General features: G+C 32.8%; 3 protein-coding genes across 3 annotated transcripts; all 3 read left to right on the plus strand.

The window, feature by feature from the left end:
• The first annotated feature begins 3,851 nt into the window (after positions 1-3,851).
• LOC110613523 (nucleobase-ascorbate transporter 12) lies at positions 3,852-13,017 on the plus strand. Its single transcript, XM_021754695.2, has 10 exons — positions 3,852-4,642; positions 5,230-5,327; positions 5,433-5,603; positions 6,321-6,421; positions 8,364-8,499; positions 8,671-8,721; positions 9,647-9,934; positions 10,868-11,102; positions 11,616-11,902; positions 12,401-13,017. The coding sequence occupies exons 1-10, from the start codon at positions 4,120-4,122 to the stop codon at positions 12,620-12,622; spliced, it is 2,112 nt and encodes a 703-aa protein (XP_021610387.1). The 5' UTR covers positions 3,852-4,119; the 3' UTR covers positions 12,623-13,017.
• A 2,843-nt stretch (positions 13,018-15,860) lies between these two features.
• LOC110613990 (arogenate dehydratase 3) lies at positions 15,861-17,521 on the plus strand. The gene has a single exon (XM_021755433.2). The coding sequence runs from the start codon at positions 15,956-15,958 to the stop codon at positions 17,240-17,242; it is 1,287 nt and encodes a 428-aa protein (XP_021611125.1). The 5' UTR covers positions 15,861-15,955; the 3' UTR covers positions 17,243-17,521.
• Positions 17,522-20,028: 2,507 nt separating this feature from the next.
• Positions 20,029-22,641, plus strand: LOC110613849 (arogenate dehydratase 3). The gene has a single exon (XM_021755207.2). The coding sequence runs from the start codon at positions 21,029-21,031 to the stop codon at positions 22,331-22,333; it is 1,305 nt and encodes a 434-aa protein (XP_021610899.1). The 5' UTR covers positions 20,029-21,028; the 3' UTR covers positions 22,334-22,641.
• The last annotated feature ends 534 nt before the right edge of the window (positions 22,642-23,175 follow it).

The raw sequence follows: 23,175 nt of genomic DNA on the forward strand, positions 1-23,175 counted from the left end.
ATTTTTAGTTTTTTAATTTTATTTTAACTAAATAATATTAATTTATAATATTAATTAAAATTTCTAATCGAGTATAAATAATTCTTTATTAATTAATTATTTTATGTTAATAGTTGAAGGTTAAATATTTTATATATTAATTACAATAATTTTAAAATATGCTATTAAAGTTTAAATGACAATAAGTGTGCAATCATTTCTTTTATTAAAATAATAATTATAATTAATTTAAATTTATTATAAAAAATAAATTTAAATATATATATAATAATATTTTTAAATAATGTATTATTATATTAATAAGACTATAATTTTAATAATAATAATATTTTTTGTTATAAATAAATAAATAATTTATTATTTAATAATTGAGTAATATTTAATTTAAAATTTAAAAAATAAATCGAATTGAATTAATTTAAAATTTTAATTTAATTTTTTATTTTTTTATTAAATTTAATTTTTTTAATTTCAATTATTGCAATTTAATATTTATTAGAAAAAAATCAATAAAATTAAACTGAATTTATTAATAATAATAATATATTATTTTTAATAATATAGAGGTTAAATTATAATTAAAATTAAAATAATTTAATTAAATTTTAAAATATTAATAATAAAGTATAAAAAATAAAAAGATTCTTAAAAAATCAGCCGATTAAATTAAATCGAATCAGAGTGGTTTGATTCAAATTAATTTTTATTTAAAATTGATTCGATTTAATTTTTATAAATACTAAAAATTTAATTTATTCACTTTAATTTTATACGGAATTTTTTAAACTTTAGTATTAATTTATAATTACATTTTAATTATGTATATATAATAGTAATTTACCAGTATTATTTTAGATCTATTATGTAACAGTGATATCATTTTAAAAACTTTCATTCATTAGTTTAAAATAAAGTTATAATAAAGTATAATTAAATATGATATTAAAAGTAATTTAACACAATTTTAAATTTTAATTTAAGTTGATTCAATCAAAAAATTATTATTAAATTTAAATTTCGCTATTTGAATTCAAAACCCTCATTATAATTAAAATTTATACGATTCCAAACTCATAGAATTTGATTGAGCTGAAATTAAAAATTACTTTCTATTTTAATTATAAATTTTTTAGAAATATTTCAATTATGTATTTAAATATGTGAATAAATGTGTATTTTTACATGTAATCCAGCTAGGTTTATGTTCTCATAAACTTTTTCACCTAAACAATTCCAATTTAAGTAATAATCTGCAAGTGCTTGAAACGGTCTAATAAGGGACAAATGTGTTTTGGGTTTTTCCCCTTTTTTATGAGAAACCAATCCTTTGATTTATTGATTTGTGGTTTTTGGATAGAAAAGATCATCTTATTCTGATTTGATTTTATAGGTTTTTCTCTCTCCCACGAATGAGAGGTATATTTATTTTTGTTTGTTGCTGTGATCTTTCGATCGCATGTGGATTACTTGATAAAATGTATTAACTTTTGGTGGGATTTTTTTAGAGAGTGGATAATCAGCAAGAAAGATTCATTTTTCGTGGCGGCTGTCTTCGGAAGATTTTATTAAGCATAGCCATGAATTTAATTGACTAAAATAGGTTGGGCATTCGTGAAGAAAATTCAAAATATAATCGCTGTTTAAGATTTTGTAGTTATAGATTCGAGTTAGAATTGTCTTATATTTTGAATCTTGTAATATATATTGTTGTTCTTAGTGCTTGTAATAAATTTTGACCTTGAAACTATTTAATGATATATCATTTACCTTTAATTTAAAAAAAAAAGGATAAATATGTGATTTTAAGGAGAATATACCATTCACCTTTGATTTAAAAAAAAAATAAATATGTGATTTTAAGGAGAGTATATTCTCCTCTTCTATCTAAAAGCATGGATATAGAGTTTTTCATTCAATTTTTGTTTCAAAATACTGTTTATTCTCTTTCAATTGCTAGATTATATATCGGGAATTATACTAATTATTTTTAAAAAAAATTGACGACGTTCGAATCTTGATAAAACCCAAACTAGAAGAACCAGACCTAAGTCTCTAAAGGGTCCAAAATCCAGCTCTACACTTTATGCAAGTCCAAGACTTATCTAGGCAAGTCAGGCTGGGTGCCAACTTACTTGTGGGATTCTAACCTCGAGTATCCGTTAGCCCACATGAAATAATAGACCTTGTTATACTTGGGGTCATGTTCAAGTAGAGCCGAATAGAATTAAATAACTGTCTGACAGAATAAAATGATGCAGTACATTTGTACGTACGGCCAACGTGAATATGACAAGAGAGTATGTGTGTAGGATACCGGTTACATGTTACAAAATAACAAAAGAAAAAAGAAATAAAAAGAAACGAAAGGGAGAGACAAACCAAATTTACTAAAATACACCATGAGTCTCAACCCATTATTTGGATCTCAAACATCAATTGATGCCATCTATAGGGATGAAGGAGATCTTTTTGTCACCAGAGTTCTCATTTCCTTCTTTCACCCGCTGAGATCCACATAACCAATTATAGTGAAAACCATACAGAAATTACCCAAAATGACCTGAACTCGACTCAGTATCCCGTTGAGCAAACTCCTCGTAGCAAAAGGACTCAATCTCAATGGGCCCTAAACCACATTAAATTATCAAATCCCCCAATAAAGCATGACAGAAGAAGATAGAGACGGGGAAGCAAAAGTACAAGTAAAAGGCAAATAAATGATATTTTGATAGAACTTTCTTATAGTCGCACGGTAATAATTGAGATTTCAAAATTTACCTTCTCATAAATCATGTAATAATTAATGAGCGGATAAAGAGGCACTTGATGATAGCTGGGCTCCAAAATTCCGGATCTTGAAGAAGTCCAAATTAGAAGGATCAGGCTTAAGCCCTCGGAGAGCCCAAAATGCGGCTCTACGCCTTATGTAAGCTCAAGACTTGTCCAGACAAGCCGAATTGGGGCCAACTTGCTCGTAGGACCCTAGCCTTGAGTATCTGTTAATCTCCGTGAAATAACAAATCCTGTAATGTTTGGAATCGTGTTTAAGTGACGCAAGATAAAATTAAATGACTGCATGATGAAAAAAAAATGCAATACATCCATACATATAACTAACGTAAATATGACAAGAGAATATAAATACATAACGGTGATTACATGTCACAAAAAGATAAAAGAGAAAATGAATAAAAAAAAAGACAAACTAAATTTATTAAAATATACTTTAAATTTGAACTTATTTATAAATTTCAGATATTAAAAATTATTTAAATTTTATTATAAAATAATTTAAAATATTAAAATTAATTTAACTTAAATAAAATCGAATGAAAACTAAATTAAAATTAAATTGGGTAGAATTGTTTGGAATCAAATTCGTAAAAATCTGCTTGACCTCATTTAAAGAATTATTTATTTATTTTTATTTTTTGCAATTGCAGGTGCATTGCATGCCAATAACCATGATTACACGTAATGTCTGAAAAATCATCTCTTTATCCATTCGACAGCTAACTAACTACACGTCAATAAAAGCTAACTATTTTTATTACACAAATTGCGAGATAATCGGGTTTGTCGCAATTTAGTTTATTTTTATTAAAAAAATAAAAAATAAAATAAATAATAATACTACATCCATCCACTGTCGTTTTAGTTAATTTTTTATATTATCTATCATCTAAAAAGATGTTATTTTTTATTTATATTTTTATTAATTTTTAAATAATTTAATATTAATATATGAAAAATTATTTTTTTAAATTACATGAATAAATCTTAAATTATAAATATTGTGAGGTGAAGATATTAATAAAATAAGCAGCAAACGCGGTTTTGGGTTCTTCCACTACACTCCTTTATCTCTCGCTATAGCTGTCTCTCTGTTGTCATCTTTCTTCCTTTCTCTCTCTAAAACACTCACTCTCACACTGACTCTTTTACTCCTCTTCTTAGCTAAACAAGCTTCTCTCTTTCTCTCACTAAAAAAGACAGCTTTTTTATCTCTTCAAAAACCCTAAGGACCTCTTAAACCCTTGCTTTTCACCTTAGATCTGCTCTGCATTACCCTCCTATTATGTTTTTGCCAGGGACCTTCTGCAATTCAATAGTATAACAATGTCTAACTCCGACCCGAAAGCCCGTTCCAAGCCTGGTCCATGGCTGCCTGCGCCTGAATCTTCCCCATTGCCGCCTTCTTCTTGGGCTAAGCGAACTGGGTTCCGACCCAAGTTCTCTGGAGAGACCAATGTTAGTGATTCCGGTCAGATTTCCCTTCCCCCCAAGCCCAAAGAGCAGTCTGATAATCAGCCGGATCTTGAAGCTGGTCGAGCGAGAGCAGCTCCCACCACGACGGCGACACCAACTCCTGCTGCTGTGAATGGTACTGAAACGGCAGTGCCAACTGAGAATAAAGATCAGAGGGTGAAGAGGAGGAGAGACTCTGATGGTGGTGGGGCTCCTAAGAAAGAGTCGGGTCATGGAACTAATGGGCAGGCTCCGGTTGCCCCCACAGAAGGTACGAGAAGAGCCGCGAGGAATGAGGAAGTGGTTGATGTGTTGCCACAAACTGTGGAGGATAATGGGTTTGTGGGAAGGCATTCTCATATGAAATATGAGCTAAGAGATACACCAGGCCTTGGTAAGTTGTGCTTATTGATTGATTGCTGTGTTTGGGAGAAGCAGGAAAAAAAAATTGTTGTTACCATTTAACTGGGAATCTGAATTCATGTCGTTTGGTTTTTTCTGGGTGTATTGATCTTTAAAATGATCATGTTGTGGTAGAACAAAACTAGAATTCAGTATTAATTTTTATTAATATCTTAAAAGGTCCATTTTTTTTGTGTGAAATTTGGAGTTTGACTTGTTCATAAGGGATTGAGGGCGTCAACCATTTTAATCGAAAGAAATGGCGATGCTTTGATTATATGATGTATGCTGACCTTTTTTTTTTTTTTTAAAGTTCATTGATGACAGTTAGATGTTGTGAGGTACTCTTTATTCTTTTTGTTGGTTTTAATTGTGATTGGAATGAGCAAGCCTTTTGTTCCCTTTTTGTAATGATAAATGCTGACATGTGAAAATAATGCAGTTTTCTTGTTGGATATGTTGGAATTGTCGTTTACAGGTGTACTTAGAAACTTTTTAAGGTTAAAAATTGTGTTTTTCGATTTTCGTTGGTTTTGTGATATATTTAAATTGACTTATGTTTGTTGCCTAATGTTTCAGTTCCCATTGGTCTATATGGGTTCCAGCATTACCTTTCGATGTTAGGTTCATTAATTCTCATTCCACTCGTCATCGTTCCTGCAATGGGGGGCTCTTATGTGAGTAGTTGTGAATTATTTAAATCTTCTATGCGTTGTGATATTCATTGTCTAGTTGAGAATATGGTACGAATAGCTTGATCTTATTGGATTTAGTTGGTGTAGGAGGATACTTCGATGGTGGTGTCAACAGTGCTTTTCATTTCAGGAGTGACCACACTTTTGCATACATCTTTTGGATCAAGGTTGCCTTTGATACAAGGCCCGTCATTTGTATATCTTGCTCCAGCGTTAGCAATAATAAATTCATTGGAGTTCCAAGGATTAAGTGGAAATGTATGTTCCTTTCCTCTTGTTCTTGCTTGGTTAAATAATAAATATACAAGTTAGTGGTTGTCTTTTTGGGTTTGTTGCCATGCTAGCAAATGAAAAAGTAAGCTTGTTTGTGTCTGTTATAGTTTCTACTCCCAACATCAACACCTGGACATCCAAATTAGCCTGATGTATGTATGATAGAAAAGTACAAATTTTACAAGTGATTCAATTTGGAATTTCTTAAATACAGTATCCCACAATGTGACAAATAACCTGCTGCTGTTGTACTTCTTTAGTAAGCTCGTGAATGACTTGTAATACTGAAAGATGATATAATATAGTTCGCTGATGCTCGTCTTGTCTGCTCTTTAGAATTTAATAAAATTGATTGCTAAATTTTTCCCAATTGTCTTGAATTTTTAAACCTTATAGAAGATAAAGAGTCAGTATTTGGCAAGTTACTTCGGCAGAACAATGAGAAAAGGATCAAAGGTAGAAGGTAAAGAAATGATAAATGTAGAAGAGTTGACTTGACCTGTATGGCTGTATCCTTGATTGCAGATTGAACTTTCGTCAATATGTAAATCAATAATAATTGAACTACTTTTCCAATTAATTTTTCAACTGAACAAATGCATTAAGTAATTCCATGGTTTTACAATAATTATGATTCTAAAATGAAATTCATTTCCATGTCTAGTTTTAACAACATTTCTCACAAATTATTTATTGTGGCAGAATTTCAAACATATTATGAAGAGATTACAAGGGTCTATAATTATTGCTTCAGCTTTCCAAGCATTGCTTGGATATAGTGGATTGATGTCTATATTTTTGAGGTATGATATCAGCAGCTCTCCTTGTTGTATGTTTACCTTACTCTTATATTAACAGAAAAGATTACCTTACTCTTATATTAACAGAAAAGATTACCTTACTCACATTTCTGTATTCCATTTATAAATTTCAAATATGTGAATAGTGGATTTTGTAAAGTGTTTCAATAGACCTTGCAACGTTAATAGCTTAAACAGAGTGGGACAGAGTTTTTATTTATTTATTTGTAGTTTTAGGTCATGTTATTTATTGGATATTATCAAACATAATCATTATGAATTAAGTGTATGCCATCTTAAACATGCTTCATTTGAAATTATTATTGTCATTTTATTATTACGACATGAGCGTCAAAAGTGCAGGTGACATAATTTAATGCTAATTTATCTCCTATGAATATTACCACTTCCTATTCTCTTGTCCTGAGCTGTAATTCCCCTCCTTGAATATGGAAGCAATGTTGAAGGATTTTGTAAAAAAAATTTGAAGAAGGAACAGAACATGAGGCCTTTCTATAGGTTATCTAGACCCTAGAGTCTAGACACCCTTTTTTTTTTTCAATTATTAAGCCTTTTCTCAGCAAGAAGATGTAATCCATTGCATGTAATTTTTCCAACTGGCAGATGAATTGCCATCAGTTATGGTATTTGTTTTTTAGCTTGTTACTTAGGTGAAATATCCCCTTTGAGTGTTTGTTATTAGAAGAGAGAGAGAGAGAGGTTGGGGGGGGGGTAACAATTTATCTCCTTTACCTATTTTTTTGCTATTAATCATCATGGATGGGTTTTAGCTATTACTGTTATAATATATCACTTTGATTAATCTTTTATCTTGTACCAAACAGACTTAACTCTTATTTCTACACCCTGTAATCTTTTTCTATATCAATTTTCCTTTAACACCCCCCCTTCCCCCCGACACCAATCATTACACCCTTAATTGTTACTGCTACAATTTTTAAGCCTCACACCTTAACCTGTATCAAATGCACACTAACGTATAGTTAGTTGTTATGATTGCCTACTTGCATGGATTCTCAGCTGGTAAGGCCTGAGGTTGGCTTCCTTGAGGTTGCTAGCTCATTCATGCTTCTTTAACATGCAGTATTATTCCTGTTAGGTGGAAGAACCAATATTAAGTTATTTTGATGTCAACCTAAAGCTTTAATTTCATCCTGCATTATGATTGCTTGTTGAGTATAATCCAATGTATAACCATACAGAAAACCATTAATGCAAGCAAAATGTAAGTTGTATGCTAACTGCATAATAAATTAATACAGGTTCTTGATTGTCCAAAAGAATTAACACTCTTAAATATTAAAAGAGTTTGGATAATCTTAAAATTTGATTATTTCCAGAATATATAAACCTGACATTGCTGGATCTTTTGAGCCTGATGGCTTAAATTTGTTAGCCTGTTTTAAATGGGGTTCTGAGTTGTGTAATCAGTTTCATTCATGCATAATCTGTAAGTTGACATTGTAAAACTACCGTTTCTTGGTCCCTGTTGGATGAGCCAAAGTGGTTTACATATCTTGTTAGAAGGATTGCCTGCTGACTCAGGTTCCATAATTTGATGACTTGTCACTGCCAAATGATAGTTTAGATCTCAGTGTATTACTGTAGTTCTGAGATGAAAAACTTATCGATATTAAGAAGTACATTCCTCCCTCCCTCCTCCCCCTCTCCCCAACTCCCTCTTTTCAAGTTTCAAAATTCTCTCTATATTGCGCATTTGTTAAAGGATGATATTTTCCAATAAAATGTGATTGAGACGTTTGATTGCATCCACTAGTAACCTCTTATCTTGCAGTCTCAGTATAGCTTCTTTATGTTCCAGTAATGAAACATTTGTGTTGCAAATAATGTTATGTACCAGATGTCAGGCCTTTTGCAGGACAAGCCCAATAACTCAACTTGGTTTCATCTCTTACCTTTACAGGTTGATCAACCCAGTGGTTGTTGCCCCAACAATTGCTGCTGTTGGACTTTCATTTTATAGTTATGGTTTTCCACTGGTTGGTACATGTCTTGAGATTGGTGTGGCGCAGATATTACTGGTTATTATTTTTTCTCTTGTAAGTTTATTGGACTATACCTCAGTATACTCAATTACAGGATTTTTCTCCAGTATTTTGGGAATATCTTTTCATTTTAATTTGTTAATACTGAAAATATTAGAATCTGCCGTCTCTCCCTGTTCAAGTATTTTGTTTTATTTAATCTATTCTTTTTCATGCTTATTGCAGTATCTTCGCAAGATATCTGTTCTGGGTCACCGTGTTTTTCTCATTTATGCAGTAAGTTTACTTTGACAAATTTATATTTCAATCATCCTGTTTTTCATTGTTGCTGTTTTTATCTATTCCTTCTACCCTTATTGCACAGATCTGATCCTCTTGCTCATTGATTTTTCATTATATATTCTGCAATTGCTATTTGAACTTAAAGTTTACAAGTGTCATTTTTTCATGCACTGAAATTGTGACCCAACCCTAAAAGTTTCATGCTATGACTAGAAAGAATATTTTGTGAGGTTAGTAGTAGGCTCTAGGCTTGGAATGCCCTCTGTGGTACAAACCAGTATAATATCGTTTTTTTTTTCCCTACTATGATAGTATTATGAGAATTTTGGGAAATACATTGGAGTTAGGAATTGAGAGTGCCTAGAGATTAGATCTTACTCTTTTTCACCATAGTATAACTTTTATATCTATCTTGCCTTGCCTATGAACGTAGAACTTACGGTTGAACTATGTAAATCTTGTGTTCATTATTCTTTCTCTCTTGTACTGTGATTATGTGCATGTGTATGTGTATGTGCGTAGATCTGTGAGCTTGTAATAACAATAAGCCTAAGCCATTAATTGAGAGAACAATGCAACTTTGAGACTTAATTCAGATCTTTTTCACAATAAAATTGGACTTCCCATTTAGAACCCTCTTTCACTTGTAGGCCAACAAAACAAGGAAAAAATGTAAATGATCTATAAGGCAACCCAAGTGGGACTAACTGCATGGACTTCTTGGTGGAGTACTGGAGTGTAAACGCAAACCAATACAAACTAGCAATCTTAATAGGGTAGCAAAAGTGAAAAAGTCCTTAGTCCAAATTACACTTTTGGAATATTGCAGCACTAACAACTCAAGCTTTTATAATTGTTACATTGCTTATGTTCTTTTGTCATACTCTAGAATGTGATATTTCTATCTTTTCTTTACCAGGTTCCACTGGGTTTAGCAATCACATGGGCAGCGGCTTTCCTTCTGACTGAAGCTGGAGCCTACAGTTACAAAGGTTGTGATCCAAATATTCCTGCTTCAAATATTATATCTGATCACTGCAGAAAGCATGTTTCCAGGATGAAGCACTGTCGAGTTGATACTTCTCATGCATTGAAATCTTCCCCATGGTTTAGGTTTCCTTATCCCTTACAATGGGGTACTCCTGTATTCGAGTGGAAAATGGCACTTGTTATGTGTGTGGTGTCCATTATCGCATCCGTGGATTCGGTTAGTTCCTTATAAATGGTTATGTTGAATCTTCTGATGGACATGTGCAATATTTTGGCCTAAGTGCTATTATTTTTAAACATCATATATTTGCATGATATTTTACGACCTTGTAGACCTGATTTTGTCATAAACTCAGGTTTGTTGACCTTCACACAATTCATTTGCATATGCATTTTTGTTAAAAATCTGCACTTGTTAGGAATTTCAAAATATTACATGTTGTCACTCGCATCTTTGCTGAAAACTTATGAATTACTTAGTAGTGATGTCTGGAGAATTAAATAATGTTCAGACATATAAAAATAAATAAATTTGTATTTGGCATCAAAATTATGAATTCAGTTATGGTTTCAGCATTGAATTTGGCAACTATCTATTGAGAAAGTAATACAATAGTAGGTGAATTACCCTAAAGTCCTTGAGGTTTTAGGAATTTCACCAGTTCGTTCTTATTTCAAATCACTCAATTAAAACGTCCATGTATTCTATAAATTCAACTCTTTGGTCCTTTTATTAAAGAAATCATTAACCGCCTTGCATATTCTTACTGTTTAGTTCTGTAATTTTAATTATAGGTATTATTTAATCTTTGTAATTTTAAATACTCATACTATTTAGTTCCTTTGAACAAGGCTAAAACAAGTTGATTTATGATTTCTTTGACAGGGGGACTTGAAAAGTTCAATTTTACAAAATATAAGGATGTTTTAATTGAGCGATTTTGAAATAGGGATGAACTAATAAATTTCTAAAATTCCAGGAACTTGATAGTAATTCTCCCTACACTAATACCTAGCAATCAATTTTCTGGCATTTATTGTTGCACTTGTCATGCATTAAACTAAAGATGTCTAAGAAATGGTTGTGTATATGATGTACTGGATAAAGTTCGAGGACACTTCCTGATTTTTTCTTTTGGTTTGAAATTAGGTTGGCTCATACCACGCATCATCACTGTTGGTGGCATCTAGACCTCCAACACGAGGTGTTCTTAGCAGGGGGATTGGCCTTGAAGGACTTTCTAGTGTGTTGGCTGGTCTATGGGGTACTGGAACTGGCTCCACAACCTTAACTGAGAACGTGCACACTATTGCTGTGACTAAAATGGGAAGCCGCAGAGCAGTTGAATTAGGGGCATGTGTTCTGATTCTCTTATCCCTTGTTGGTAAGAGCTAATCTTGTTTTTATTCTACAATTTTACTTAGCACAGCATAACAATCTGTTTTTTTTCCATTGTTTGTGAAAAGCATATGTCATGGTTTGAATGCTGACAAATATTTTGATTTGCAAAAGGACAGACAATGAATCATATCTCCATTGCATTACAGATATCCTGCAAAAGACCTTCTCAGCATTTGAAATTGGTTACTTGTATTTCATATATGGTTTTTGTCCAAAGTACTCTCATTAACATCACTAACGTTCTCTGCCTTGTTAATAATTTTGGATTTATTTATAAGTTATTTTTGAGAGCAAGGGGGAGAAAAAGGGGGTTGGGAGCAGTTTGCTTGCAGTTTGTTCCCATTAATCTCTTAAGTTTTTATTAGAGCTCCCGCTTCTAAATCTTGGGATGAAAATTTTACTGGTAGATTAGAACACATTCTTTATATATATATATATATATATGTATGTGTATGTATACAGTTGTTCCTTGTTTCTAAGAATCTGTTATTACCAGGTAAAGTTGGAGGATTTATAGCTTCAATTCCTGAAGTAATGGTCGCTGCTCTCCTGTGCTTCATGTGGGCAATGCTTACAGCACTAGGATTGTCAAATCTGCGCTACAGTGAGGCTGGAAGCTCTCGGAATATCATCATAGTTGGCCTATCTTTATTCTTTTCACTTTCAGTGCCAGCATATTTTCAGCAATATGGCATCTCCCCAAATAGCAACTTGTCTGTTCCAAGCTATTTTCTGCCTTATATTGTTGCCTCTCATGGACCATTCCGCAGCAAATACGGAGGGGTATGAGTCTTGTTTTCTACTTGTCCTCCTATATCATATGAAAATGCTGCTTCTTTTACGCAAATCTCAATCTATAATTTATTTATTGGTAGCAAAATGAGGTACCTAAAAAACTTACAAGCTATGAACTAAATGTGCCTGTTGACTGGGATCGGCTCGCTTCTCTTTTTTGTCTGGCCTGTCAAAACCTTCTCTATCTCGATTGCATCATCCGTCTTTCTTGCTTGTCTTGAGCAAGATCTTTTACTTTTCTTTCTAGCTGTTATATTGAATATTATTTAAATGTGTTCTTCTTAGTTTACGGTTTGAATTTAGAATCCAGACCGAATTTCTCTGTGATTTTTCATTTAGCACTTCATCTTCTTTGAGTTAAACATTTATTAGTCTGTGTTGAGGCTCCAACTCCCATATTTTTTGAACTCCACTTATATTCGAAGTCCCTGAACCGACCACTTGGGATTGACATTGCAAATTTTGGTAAATGTGTTGGCTTTGCAGTTGAACTACTTTTTAAACACATTATTATCCTTACATATGGTGATTGCATTCCTGGTGGCTGTTATCCTGGACAACACTGTACCAGGCAGTCGACAAGAGCGGGGAGTCTACGTATGGTCTGAAACAGAGGCAGCAAGGAGGGAACCGGCTGTCACCAAAGACTACGAGTTACCCTTCAGAGTTGGCCGGGTTTTCAGATGGGTGAAATGGGTTGGGCTTTGAGAAACCAATGATGCCTTTGTTGTTGTGCTGCTCATCATTGCAGTGAAGATCTCCTATTCAAAAGGAGATGATTTCGGCTGCGTTTTGATTCAAGATGCAAGTCCCTTTGAGGTCACAAGGTAAATAGAAGGGAGGAGCAAAATGATTTTTCTCACACGGCTGGTCGGCCTTCTTGGGACTATAGGTCTATAGAGTTGAGTTATTTGTGTAAATTTGAAAGGTCCATAGGGATCTGATTGTGTTGTAATTTGAAATTATCAACAATGTATGTAGTTTCTGAATTCATTGAAAATTTGTCTAGAGGGGACTTCCTACTCTTAGAACAACACTGAGAATCCATCTTCTCCATGTATATCTTTTCTCTCAGTTATATTCTTAATGAGTTTCTTTTGCTATTGCTGGATTCTCCAATCACTTGAAAATTTTCTTTTCTGCAACTTTCTTTACCCCTTGTGTGAGTGGATAATAATTATTAATACATAAACAAACTCTTAACATCACAATTACATCAATCATTCATTAGCAACCTCTTCAGATTAAATTATTAAATTAAATTTGTGAATAAAATATATGAAAGTTCAATTATTTTCGGCAGAACCCTTTTCTCTCACGTGGGCTGCGTGCGTAGCTGTGGTCCTCAATACGGCTTCGTATAATCGTATTCTCTTCTAATCTTTTTTTTAATAAGACAAAATCATGTAAAAAAAACGTTTTTTTAACTTGCAAAACTCATTTTTGCACATTTAAATGCAATAGAAAGAGATAAATATACAAAGAAGTTATTTATTAGGATAATTTTAAAAATTTATTATGTAATTTTGCATTGATTGATACTTAAGGGATTTTTTTCAAGTCAACAAAATGATAATATATTATTAATATTGTTAATTAATTCGCCAAATACCATTATTTTATTGGGTGATGTGGCGAAGCATATATAATTAGATAATATATTTCAAAAATAATAACCTTTTCCACGTATAATTATTCCTATTTATTATCATAATTTTCAATTTTTTTTTTTTAAAAAACATTTTGTTGGTTGTTGATAAATCATATATTTAAGATTTAACAATAAAAATCCCAATGTGAAAACACCCACAAATAATAATTCTGTTACGACCTCAGGTCCACAAATAATAATAATAAAATAACAAAAATAATCATATATTATTATTACTTGCCTTTTTTTTTTTACCTACATGATTAAACACAGTAAGATTTATAAAAATAGGTTAATTTTTTAAGGTTATTTACAAATCAAATAGGTTAATTTATAAAAATTAAAGAGCAGTTATTATATAATACATTTTTATTATTTAATTAAAAATAAATAAATAAATAAATCTAAAATAATACGCTTAATCCAGTCAACTTGAACGTGATGAGTGAACTTAAAATTTCAATAAGTCTGCCAATAAGCCAATAAGTTCATCCTCTGTATGAAAAGTACGAGGAAATTTCGAGTTTAAATCAATCTTATCATAAGAAAAAAAAATTATTTACTGTAGTATATCAAATCAGTTATACTTAGCTATTATATTTCCTTCATACAAAAGAATTCAAGTATTCTATTAATAATATGATTAATAATTAATTAGTAAAAAAAGACTCTGAATTATATAGTGGGACTAAAAATTTTAATTTTTTTTTACAATTTATCATTGAACTATTTAATAATAGTTAAATTTTTGAATAATAATTAAAAGTCAAATTGAGACTTGGAAAATAGACTTTGATATTTATTACTCCGTTCTAGGATAAATTTCACCATTTATAATAATTAATTTATAGCGTAATTTCCAAAAATTTATAATTTAATTTTATTTATATAATTTTTTTATTAATAAATTTTTTTTATCAAAATTCACAGTTAAACTATAATAATTAAGTATTTTATATTTCTTCACTATTAAATTATAATAATTAAATATTACAGATTTAATTTTTTATAATAGTTTAATTTTTAATTTTAAAATTTATGATAATTTAATTATTATAATTTTAATATTTATAATAATTTAATATTTTTAATTTGAATCGATTTCGATTAATTATCCACTAACAATAAATTTAATAAAAGAATTAATTTATTAATAAAATAAATATTTAAAAATTAAATTATTTAATATTAAATAAATATAAATTAAATTATATTCTTTTTATTTCATAATTTTTATTTATTTTTTAGTTATATTAAAATTATTATTTATTTATTTTTTTAAAATTATAATAATGTATAAATTGATTATTATAATTTTATTTTATTTTTAAAATTTCTCTCAATATTTAATAAAATTTAATATATTTAAGAGATATATAATTAAAAAATTAATAAATTTTTTTTAATATATGTAAAAAATAAAATAAATAAAAATTATAAAATAATAAAAATAAATTTTATTAAACATGGCGACTATACTGGAAATTACCCTAATTTAACAAAACGGACAAAGAAGTTGAAAGATTCTAACGTTGTGGATGAAATTCAAAGTCCACAATAGGTGTCTTGACCAATGACAACACAAAGCCTTCAACAACCATGTTGATGTTAACAGCCTCACCTAATATATTTTCAGAAAAAAAACTTATTAAACTGATAATTTACCACTTTCATACCCATACACACCCCTCCTTCCTCCGAATCTTCTTTATTATTTTAAAACTTCTCTCCTCTACATCAAGTTGATTTCAAGACTCTAAGCTCTTTTATTATAACACTACTTTGTTTTAACCCACGTGTCAATATAAATCTAATAAAATTTAAAAAAATACATTTAAAGAGACAAATGTTTTATTTCAATCAATAGAAAATTAAGTATATACACTCAAGTCTAGATGAGACTCATTTTTACTAAAAAGCTTTTCATATGCACTTAAAAGCCTATTTGATATTCATATTAGAGTTTGTTGTTAAAAAAAAATAATTTTTTAAAAATAATACTTAAAAGATTTTAATTTTTTTAATGAATATGAATTTAATAAGTAATTTTAAATTTTTAATAATTTATTATGATACTGTTAATGCGATGAATAATTTTGCATACACTTCATCAATGGAGAATAAGTATAGGATTTGACTGAATTACTTTTTGGAGAAAACATAAAAGTTTAATATACACTCGCGCGTACATACACCCTGCCAACTCAGCGTAGGTATGAGATTTGACCGAGTCACCTGTCAAACACTTCATCACCTATAAAACCCACTTCACGCCCCTCTCTATTCTCAGCTTGACGTTCCATTGCACAGAGAACACCAAGCTTTAAAGAAAAATCCCTCCCTATTCTTTCTATTATTCAATTAAGCGGAACAAAGACGCTAGCTTAACGATGCAGGCGATCTCTCCTTCGTCTCCGCTCAAGTCTTTGCTCCCGACTCGGCGTCCACTCGCCCGAGTCACTCCCAACAAACTATCTGTTCATTGCATCTATCGTTCAGATCCCATCCATTTCCCCAACGGCGTTGGCTCCAGTCGAGCTGACTGGCAAACCTCTTGCGCTATATTAGCTAGCAGAGTTGTCTCTCAAGAGCAACCTACAGACAAATCCAATGGAGATTACGGCGGCGATCGTAGCGCCGACCATGTCGCTGCTGTTAATGGTCATAAGACCTCTGTCGACCTTAATTTAGTCCCTCTGAACAAAGGCTCTACTGAAGATAACAATAAGGCCATGAAGCCTTTAACTATTACAGATCTCTCACCGGCTCCTATGCACGGGTCTCATCTCCGTGTAGCTTATCAGGGAGTTCCTGGGGCATATTCAGAGGCTGCAGCAGGAAAAGCTTATCCGAACTGTGAATCTATTCCTTGCGATCAATTCGAGGTTGCTTTCCAGGCGGTGGAGCTCTGGGTTGCAGATCGTGCGGTTTTACCAGTTGAGAATTCTCTTGGCGGATCAATTCACAGAAATTATGATTTGCTCCTCCGGCATCGCCTCCATATCGTCGGCGAAGTACAATTACCGGTCCACCACTGTCTCTTAGCCCTCCCTGGCGTCCACAAAGAGAACATTACTCGAGTGATCTCTCATCCTCAAGCACTCGCACAGTGCGAGCTAAGTCTCTCTAAACTCGGACTAAACGCCGCCAGGGAGGCAGTGGATGACACAGCTGGAGCTGCAGAGCACATAGCTGCCAACAACCTTCGCGACACAGCTGCCATAGCAAGTGCACGGGCGGCGGAGCTGTACGGACTACAGATACTGGCAGATGGAATCCAGGACGACTCAAGCAACGTAACGCGATTCGTGATGTTAGCGCGTGAGCCCATAATCCCGCGCACAGATAGACCATTCAAGACGAGCATTGTTTTCGCACACGATAAGGGAACGAGCGTGCTTTTCAAAGTGCTATCAGCGTTCGCGTTTCGCAACATCAACTTGACGAAGATTGAGTCGCGACCGCACCGAAATTGTCCAATCAGGCTGGTGGACGACGCGAATGTGGGCACAGCAAAGCACTTCGAGTACATGTTTTATGTGGATTTTGAAGCGTCAATGGCGGACGTTAGGGCACAGAACGCGTTAGCAGAGGTGCAAGAGTTCACATCTTTCTTGAGGGTGTTGGGGAGCTATCCTATGGACATGACCCCTTGGTGTCCATCAATGGGAAATTAGCAAAGCCCACCAATAGAAAATTCGAGAAAAAAGAAACCCCTAAGTGTTATTATTTACACCAAAAGGGAAACTGAATTTTTTTTATTTAGATTTTTTATTATTTTAAATTGGGAATTTTTATTTCAACAATGAGAATATATTGGCGTAAATATTTTGAAATTAAACATAGTTGTTGGTGAAAGGTGTAAGATTATGAATTACCCATGGCCCTTTGTATGTCAAGAGACCCTTTTGCTTAGAAGGGACATGAAAATGAATATATCATAAGACTTTTCCATACATTGCTTTTCCTTTTTTTTCTTTCCTATTTTTTATCTGGTTAGCTTCTGAAGTTACTTCTTTGTTTATGAATTTTAAAGCATTTGTTTGACTTACTATTTGAAGATTCTATTCACACTATAGTGGTTGCAGGTTATGCAAACATTAGATGGGCATTGTTAAGGGCTGTGAGCTACAGGGACATGACTGCCTAATTTTGGGTTGGTGGTGGATTTTCAAAATTGGTGGTGGAAAAGCAGAGGGCTAACTAAGCTAGGTAGTTGTCATACTCACACCCTTTCTCCTTTCTTTTTTTCTTGTTATAATTATCTATACTACTTGTTGTCTGCTCATTTTAATCATTCCAACTTGTATGAATAGGTAATATTGATTTGCATATGAATTCTTCAAACATTTTGTTTTGTTTCTTTGTTTTTTAATTATACTAATTTTTTTTATGATGAACAATCTTGCTTCCTTTGTCATATATCCATGCTTTTGGATCCAATATGTCATCTTGTTATTTTTCTTCCATAATGATAATTTTGTATTCTTATCAAAACTAAATTAAGATTGTATGGAAGAAAGTAAAAAAAAAAAAAACGTAATAATTAGGAGGAAAAATAAAAAATTTTATTGATTTGTTTAAATATCAGAGAAACATATAAAAGCTAAATTGTATTAAATAGTAAAATTATAATTACAATTTTAAATATTTTAATAAGAGCATAATAAATGTAAGAATATATTTGTAATTTAAAAACTTTTCTCCCACTTTATCCCCAATTCAGAGAAAAAATAAAAGTGGATTTTAAAACTTATTTTTCTTTCAATATTTTCTCTTGTCTCTAATTTCCTTTCATCTGAAAAAATTTAGATAAAAAATATAATTTGTTCCTCCTAAATTTTCCTTCCTTATTTTCTCTCCTTCTAACAAACCCAGCTTAAAGATAGAAAACAAAGAGTGGTGTATTTTATGGTGATGATATTTAAGTGTGAAGGAGGAGAAAATGAAGGGTTTGGTAAGGGGGAGAGGAGAGTGCATGATGAGGAGTTAGAGGCAAGTGTTGGGGTAGGTGAAAATGTTTTTAGTGGTTGAAAATGAAAGCTACATCTTCATACAAATCCGTGGGCAATTCCTAACCAAATCTTTTTTTTTAATTAATTTTTATTTTTTCCCTTTTAATTTCCCAAAAATATGTTGCTTTCATTATTTATTTTTCAATTATAGCTAGTGGAGATGAGTGGATTTAACAAAGATTGTACTGTTGTTCTGTATCACATCATGATCATTATAATACATACTTCTAACAATTATTAGGGGGAATATCTATGAAACATTTTCAAAAAAATATATATATATATATAATATAACATGCCATATTCTAATAACATTCACACAAACCATCGTTTCATTATTTTTATATAGTTTAATAAGTAAAAATAAAAATGTCCTAACAAGTATATAAAAAAGTTGCTCAATGCAAGAAACATATTAATCGTAGGCTGTAGAGAAAATTAATGTAAAAAAAATTTTAATCCTACTTAGCATATAACGCTATCATCAATAAAAAAACATAATGACTGTACATAACACATTATCACAATAATCTTATAACATGAGAGGGTTTACTCTTCCAAGTTAAGCATAATAGGCACTGAAATTACAGGAAAAACTTGCTTAGACTGAGTCTACATAGACTTGTTCCCTAGTGTCAAAACTCAACCAGCAATCAAGTCATAAACAAAAAGAGGATCATAACGCCAGAAGAGATGATGGCTGCACAATCTAAAACAGAGTGAAATGTAGGTGACTTAATCCAGCAAAGAAATATTTTAGCACATATTTTCAAAGATCACAGCAAGCAAGATTGTAAAGGTCTGAACCCACAAATGACCATTTAAGCAGACAGATCTTAACGGAAATTTCTATGCATACCCATCTAATAAATTTTACTGATTTAAATTAAAATGTGGATCTACTATGAATTTAGCTAATATACCATCTACACTAGCGGGACTCGGTTTGATCAACTACGCAGCAAATGGCCATTTCCCACCCTCTCTAGCCACATATACAAGGAAGCCATCCTTCTATTCTGTCTAGTTCCCCACAGGCCACAAGAACCATTCAATTTTGTCTTTTGTAGGATTTAATTTCTCTCTTATTCCTTGTTGAGGATAAGTGGGAGATTTTTTTTTTTTGGTCGAAGAATTGGGAGATCTGAAACATTAATGGAAACAATGTTGAATTCTGCTTCCAACCAAAACCAACAGAATCCACAAAGAGTCCCAACGTGTTATCTTCCCAGAACATTGAAACAACATAACAAGGTAGTTCCCAGATTGCTGAACATTCCATCATTAACACTAAACCTATGTTTGATACATAGTAATGCAATGTAATGCAATCAAATTTTATATTAAGATTCAATAAATAATTTAATTACACTACCAAACATCGTATAAACTCATTTTTAACGCTAATGCTTTATGTATAAAGCAACCAGCAGATTACGAAAAATTAAATTGCTCCTAAAATAGGGTTTCCAAGACTGATAATTTTATTATAAGCGCTAAGAGGTTCAATATAGAAACATTCCAGAAAAGCACAATCAACCAGTAATGAGAAAACTCAAGTATTGAAACTTCATGTAGAACAAAGCTATTGTGGCAGTTCATTTGATCGATAAACTAACATATTTCCCCAAAATCTTCTCCTCAAACAAGCACTTTACCACAGCGAATAAACAAACAATCAACCAAGCTTTCTTGCTTCAGTGGCTCAAAATGCACAGGAACAGCTCTTTCAGTTGCTAAATCAAGTGGAAGAAGGAAGATAATTGAAAGAAGAGAGCAAATGAGAAACTAAATCAATGGTGGATAGAAGTTTTCATTTCTCCTGAAACTAAACATAGTGAACCCCAAATCAAAGATGGAGAAAACACAAGTGACTAAAAGAAAAGAAGAGGGCACAAGAGACACTTACAGATGGGAAACAGGTGTGTGGGCTTCATCCTCGTGGCTGTCAGAGAAACTTACAAAAAAAATATTTGTAAAAAGTATTTTTCAGGTAACTTATTTTCCGCCTACAAGTGGAGGACTAATGGTGAATTACTTTTCACTGTTATTTAATTTTACCTACTAAACACAAAAGAAGTAACTGGATTGAAAAACTGAAGGGTAGGTATGTGATTTCACTCGCAAGTGAAATGCACTTTCCACCACTGATTTTCATTTCCCACTTCCCAAATAGAAGAAAGAAAGTAAATTCTCTATTTCTCCTACTTTCCCAATATCCAAACAGGCCGTAAGTTGGAGAAAGAGAGAGAGCCAACGCGGGGGTAGGTATGAGATTGACCGAACCACCTCTCAAACACTTCACATATAAAAACCCCTTCACGCCCCTCTCTTTCTTCTCAGCTTGACGTTCCCTTCGTAGAGAACACCAAGCATAAAATCAAAACATAAACCTCTCCGTTCTTCCTATTATTAGAGTAATCGCAACCAAAACGCGCCGTTTCAACGATGCAGGCCATCTCCCCTTCCTCTCCCCTTAAGTCTTTAGTCCCAACTCGCCGTCGACTCGCCCGACTCACCCCCAACAAACTCATCCTCCATTGCATCTATCGGTCAGATTCTGTCCATTTCTCCAACGGCGTTGGCTCCAGCCGAGCCGACTGGCAGAGCTCTTGCGCTATATTAGCCAGCAAAGTCGTTTCTCAACAGCAACCTACTGATATATCAGGTGGAGATTCAGTTGGCGGCGGCGGCGGCGGAGGTGACCATGTCGCTGCCGTCAATGGGCACAAGACTTCTATCGACCTTAATTTAATCCCTCTCAACAAAGGCTCTACTGATGATGGCAACTCCAGTAATAATAAGCCCATGAAGCCGCTAACTATTACGGATCTCTCACCGGCTCCTATGCACGGTTCTCAGCTTCGCGTGGCGTATCAGGGAGTTCCTGGCGCATATTCGGAGGCTGCAGCGGGGAAAGCTTATCCAAATTGTGAAGCCATCCCTTGTGATCAATTTGAGGTAGCTTTCCAGGCTGTGGAGCTGTGGATCGCAGATCGTGCGGTTTTACCGGTTGAAAATTCTCTTGGAGGATCTATTCACAGAAATTACGATTTGCTACTCCGTCATCGCCTCCACATCGTCGGTGAAGTACAATTGCCAGTCCACCACTGTCTCTTAGCCCTCCCCGGCGTCCGCAAAGAGTACATTACTCGAGTGATCTCTCATCCTCAAGCACTAGCACAATGCGAGCTTACGCTCACTAAACTGGGACTGCAGGCCGCCAGGGAGGCAGTAGACGACACGGCTGGAGCTGCAGAATACATAGCAGCCAACAACCTCCGCGACACGGCGGCCATAGCAAGTGCACGCGCGGCGGAGTTGTACGGAATGCAGATATTGGCTGATGGAATCCAGGACGACTCAAGCAACGTAACGCGATTCGTGATGCTGGCGCGTGAGCCGATAATCCCGCGCACGGACAGACCATTCAAGACAAGCATTGTGTTTGCACACGATAAGGGAACGAGCGTGCTTTTCAAGGTGCTATCGGCGTTCGCGTTCCGTAACATCAGCCTGACTAAGATAGAGTCGCGGCCGCATAGAAACCGCCCGATCAGGCTGGTCGACGATGCGAATGTCGGCACGGCGAAGCACTTCGAGTACATGTTTTACGTGGATTTCGAAGCTTCAATGGCGGAGGTTAGGGCTCAGAACGCGTTGGCGGAGGTGCAGGAGTTCACATCTTTCTTGAGGGTGTTGGGTAGCTATCCTATGGACATGACTCCTTGGTGCCCATCGAGGGGAGATTAGCAAAACCCACCAATAGAAAATTCCAGAAAAAAAAATCCCTTAAAAGTGTATTATTTGCAAAAAAACAAAGGGTAACTGGTTTTTTTTGGAATTTTTTAAATTATTTTATGTTTGGAATTTTTAATTCAATGGATGAAAATTTGTTGGGGTAAATATTTAAAATTAAAAATAGTTGTGGGTGTAATGTGTAAGAATGTAAATTACCATTTAGCCCTCCATCTTATCGTTGGACCTTTCTATGTCATGTAACGTGAGGACACCCTTTCAAGCAGAAGAGATGTGAAAAGGAATATATTTTTTTCATGCAATTTTTTAATTTATTTTACCTTATTTGAATTTTAAATCTAAAATTTGACACTCTTGAAAATATTGTTTATATAATTATTTCTTTTTCTTAAAAATATTATTTTTTAATTAAAAATTAGAGATCGAAAAAATAAAATTTAAAATCTCTCGAATTTATTGAAATACACTTATTATCAAATTAAATATGTAATTGCTTAAAAATATTATTCCTTGTTTAGTTTATACATACTCAACTCTTATTTAAGATTAAAAAAATGATACTAATATAAATAAATATAACAATTCTTTCAATGTATATACATATTACTCTGTTAACAATTAAATATATTTATGTGATCTAATTATTTTAAAAATAAATACTTTATTTTTTAACATATAGCCAATTATTCAATAGTTACTACTTTGGTCTTATAATAACTGCTTTTTATATGTATGTTTTTATTAATTTTTTAATTATTTATTATTAATATGTTAAAAATATGATATTTTAGATAAATTATTATAATTTTTTAAAATTGACATTATTAATTAATTTT

This window comes from Manihot esculenta, chromosome 4 (assembly GCF_001659605.2).
Source record: "Manihot esculenta cultivar AM560-2 chromosome 4, M.esculenta_v8, whole genome shotgun sequence".
In the NCBI taxonomy this organism is placed as follows: Eukaryota; Viridiplantae; Streptophyta; class Magnoliopsida; order Malpighiales; family Euphorbiaceae; genus Manihot; species Manihot esculenta.

Excerpts from the sequence above, each read along its gene's own strand:
- LOC110613523 (XM_021754695.2), top strand. The coding sequence starts at position 4,120 with ATGTCTAACTCCGACCCGAAAGCCCGTTCCAAGCCTGGTCCATGGCTG. Across the intron at positions 5,328-5,432 it reads CTGCAATGGGGGGCTCTTAT|GAGGATACTTCGATGGTGGT; the intron begins GTGAGTAGTTGT and ends TAGTTGGTGTAG. Across the intron at positions 9,935-10,867 it reads TTATCGCATCCGTGGATTCG|GTTGGCTCATACCACGCATC; the intron begins GTTAGTTCCTTA and ends GTTTGAAATTAG.
- LOC110613990 (XM_021755433.2), top strand. The coding sequence starts at position 15,956 with ATGCAGGCGATCTCTCCTTCGTCTCCGCTCAAGTCTTTGCTCCCGACT.
- LOC110613849 (XM_021755207.2), top strand. The coding sequence starts at position 21,029 with ATGCAGGCCATCTCCCCTTCCTCTCCCCTTAAGTCTTTAGTCCCAACT.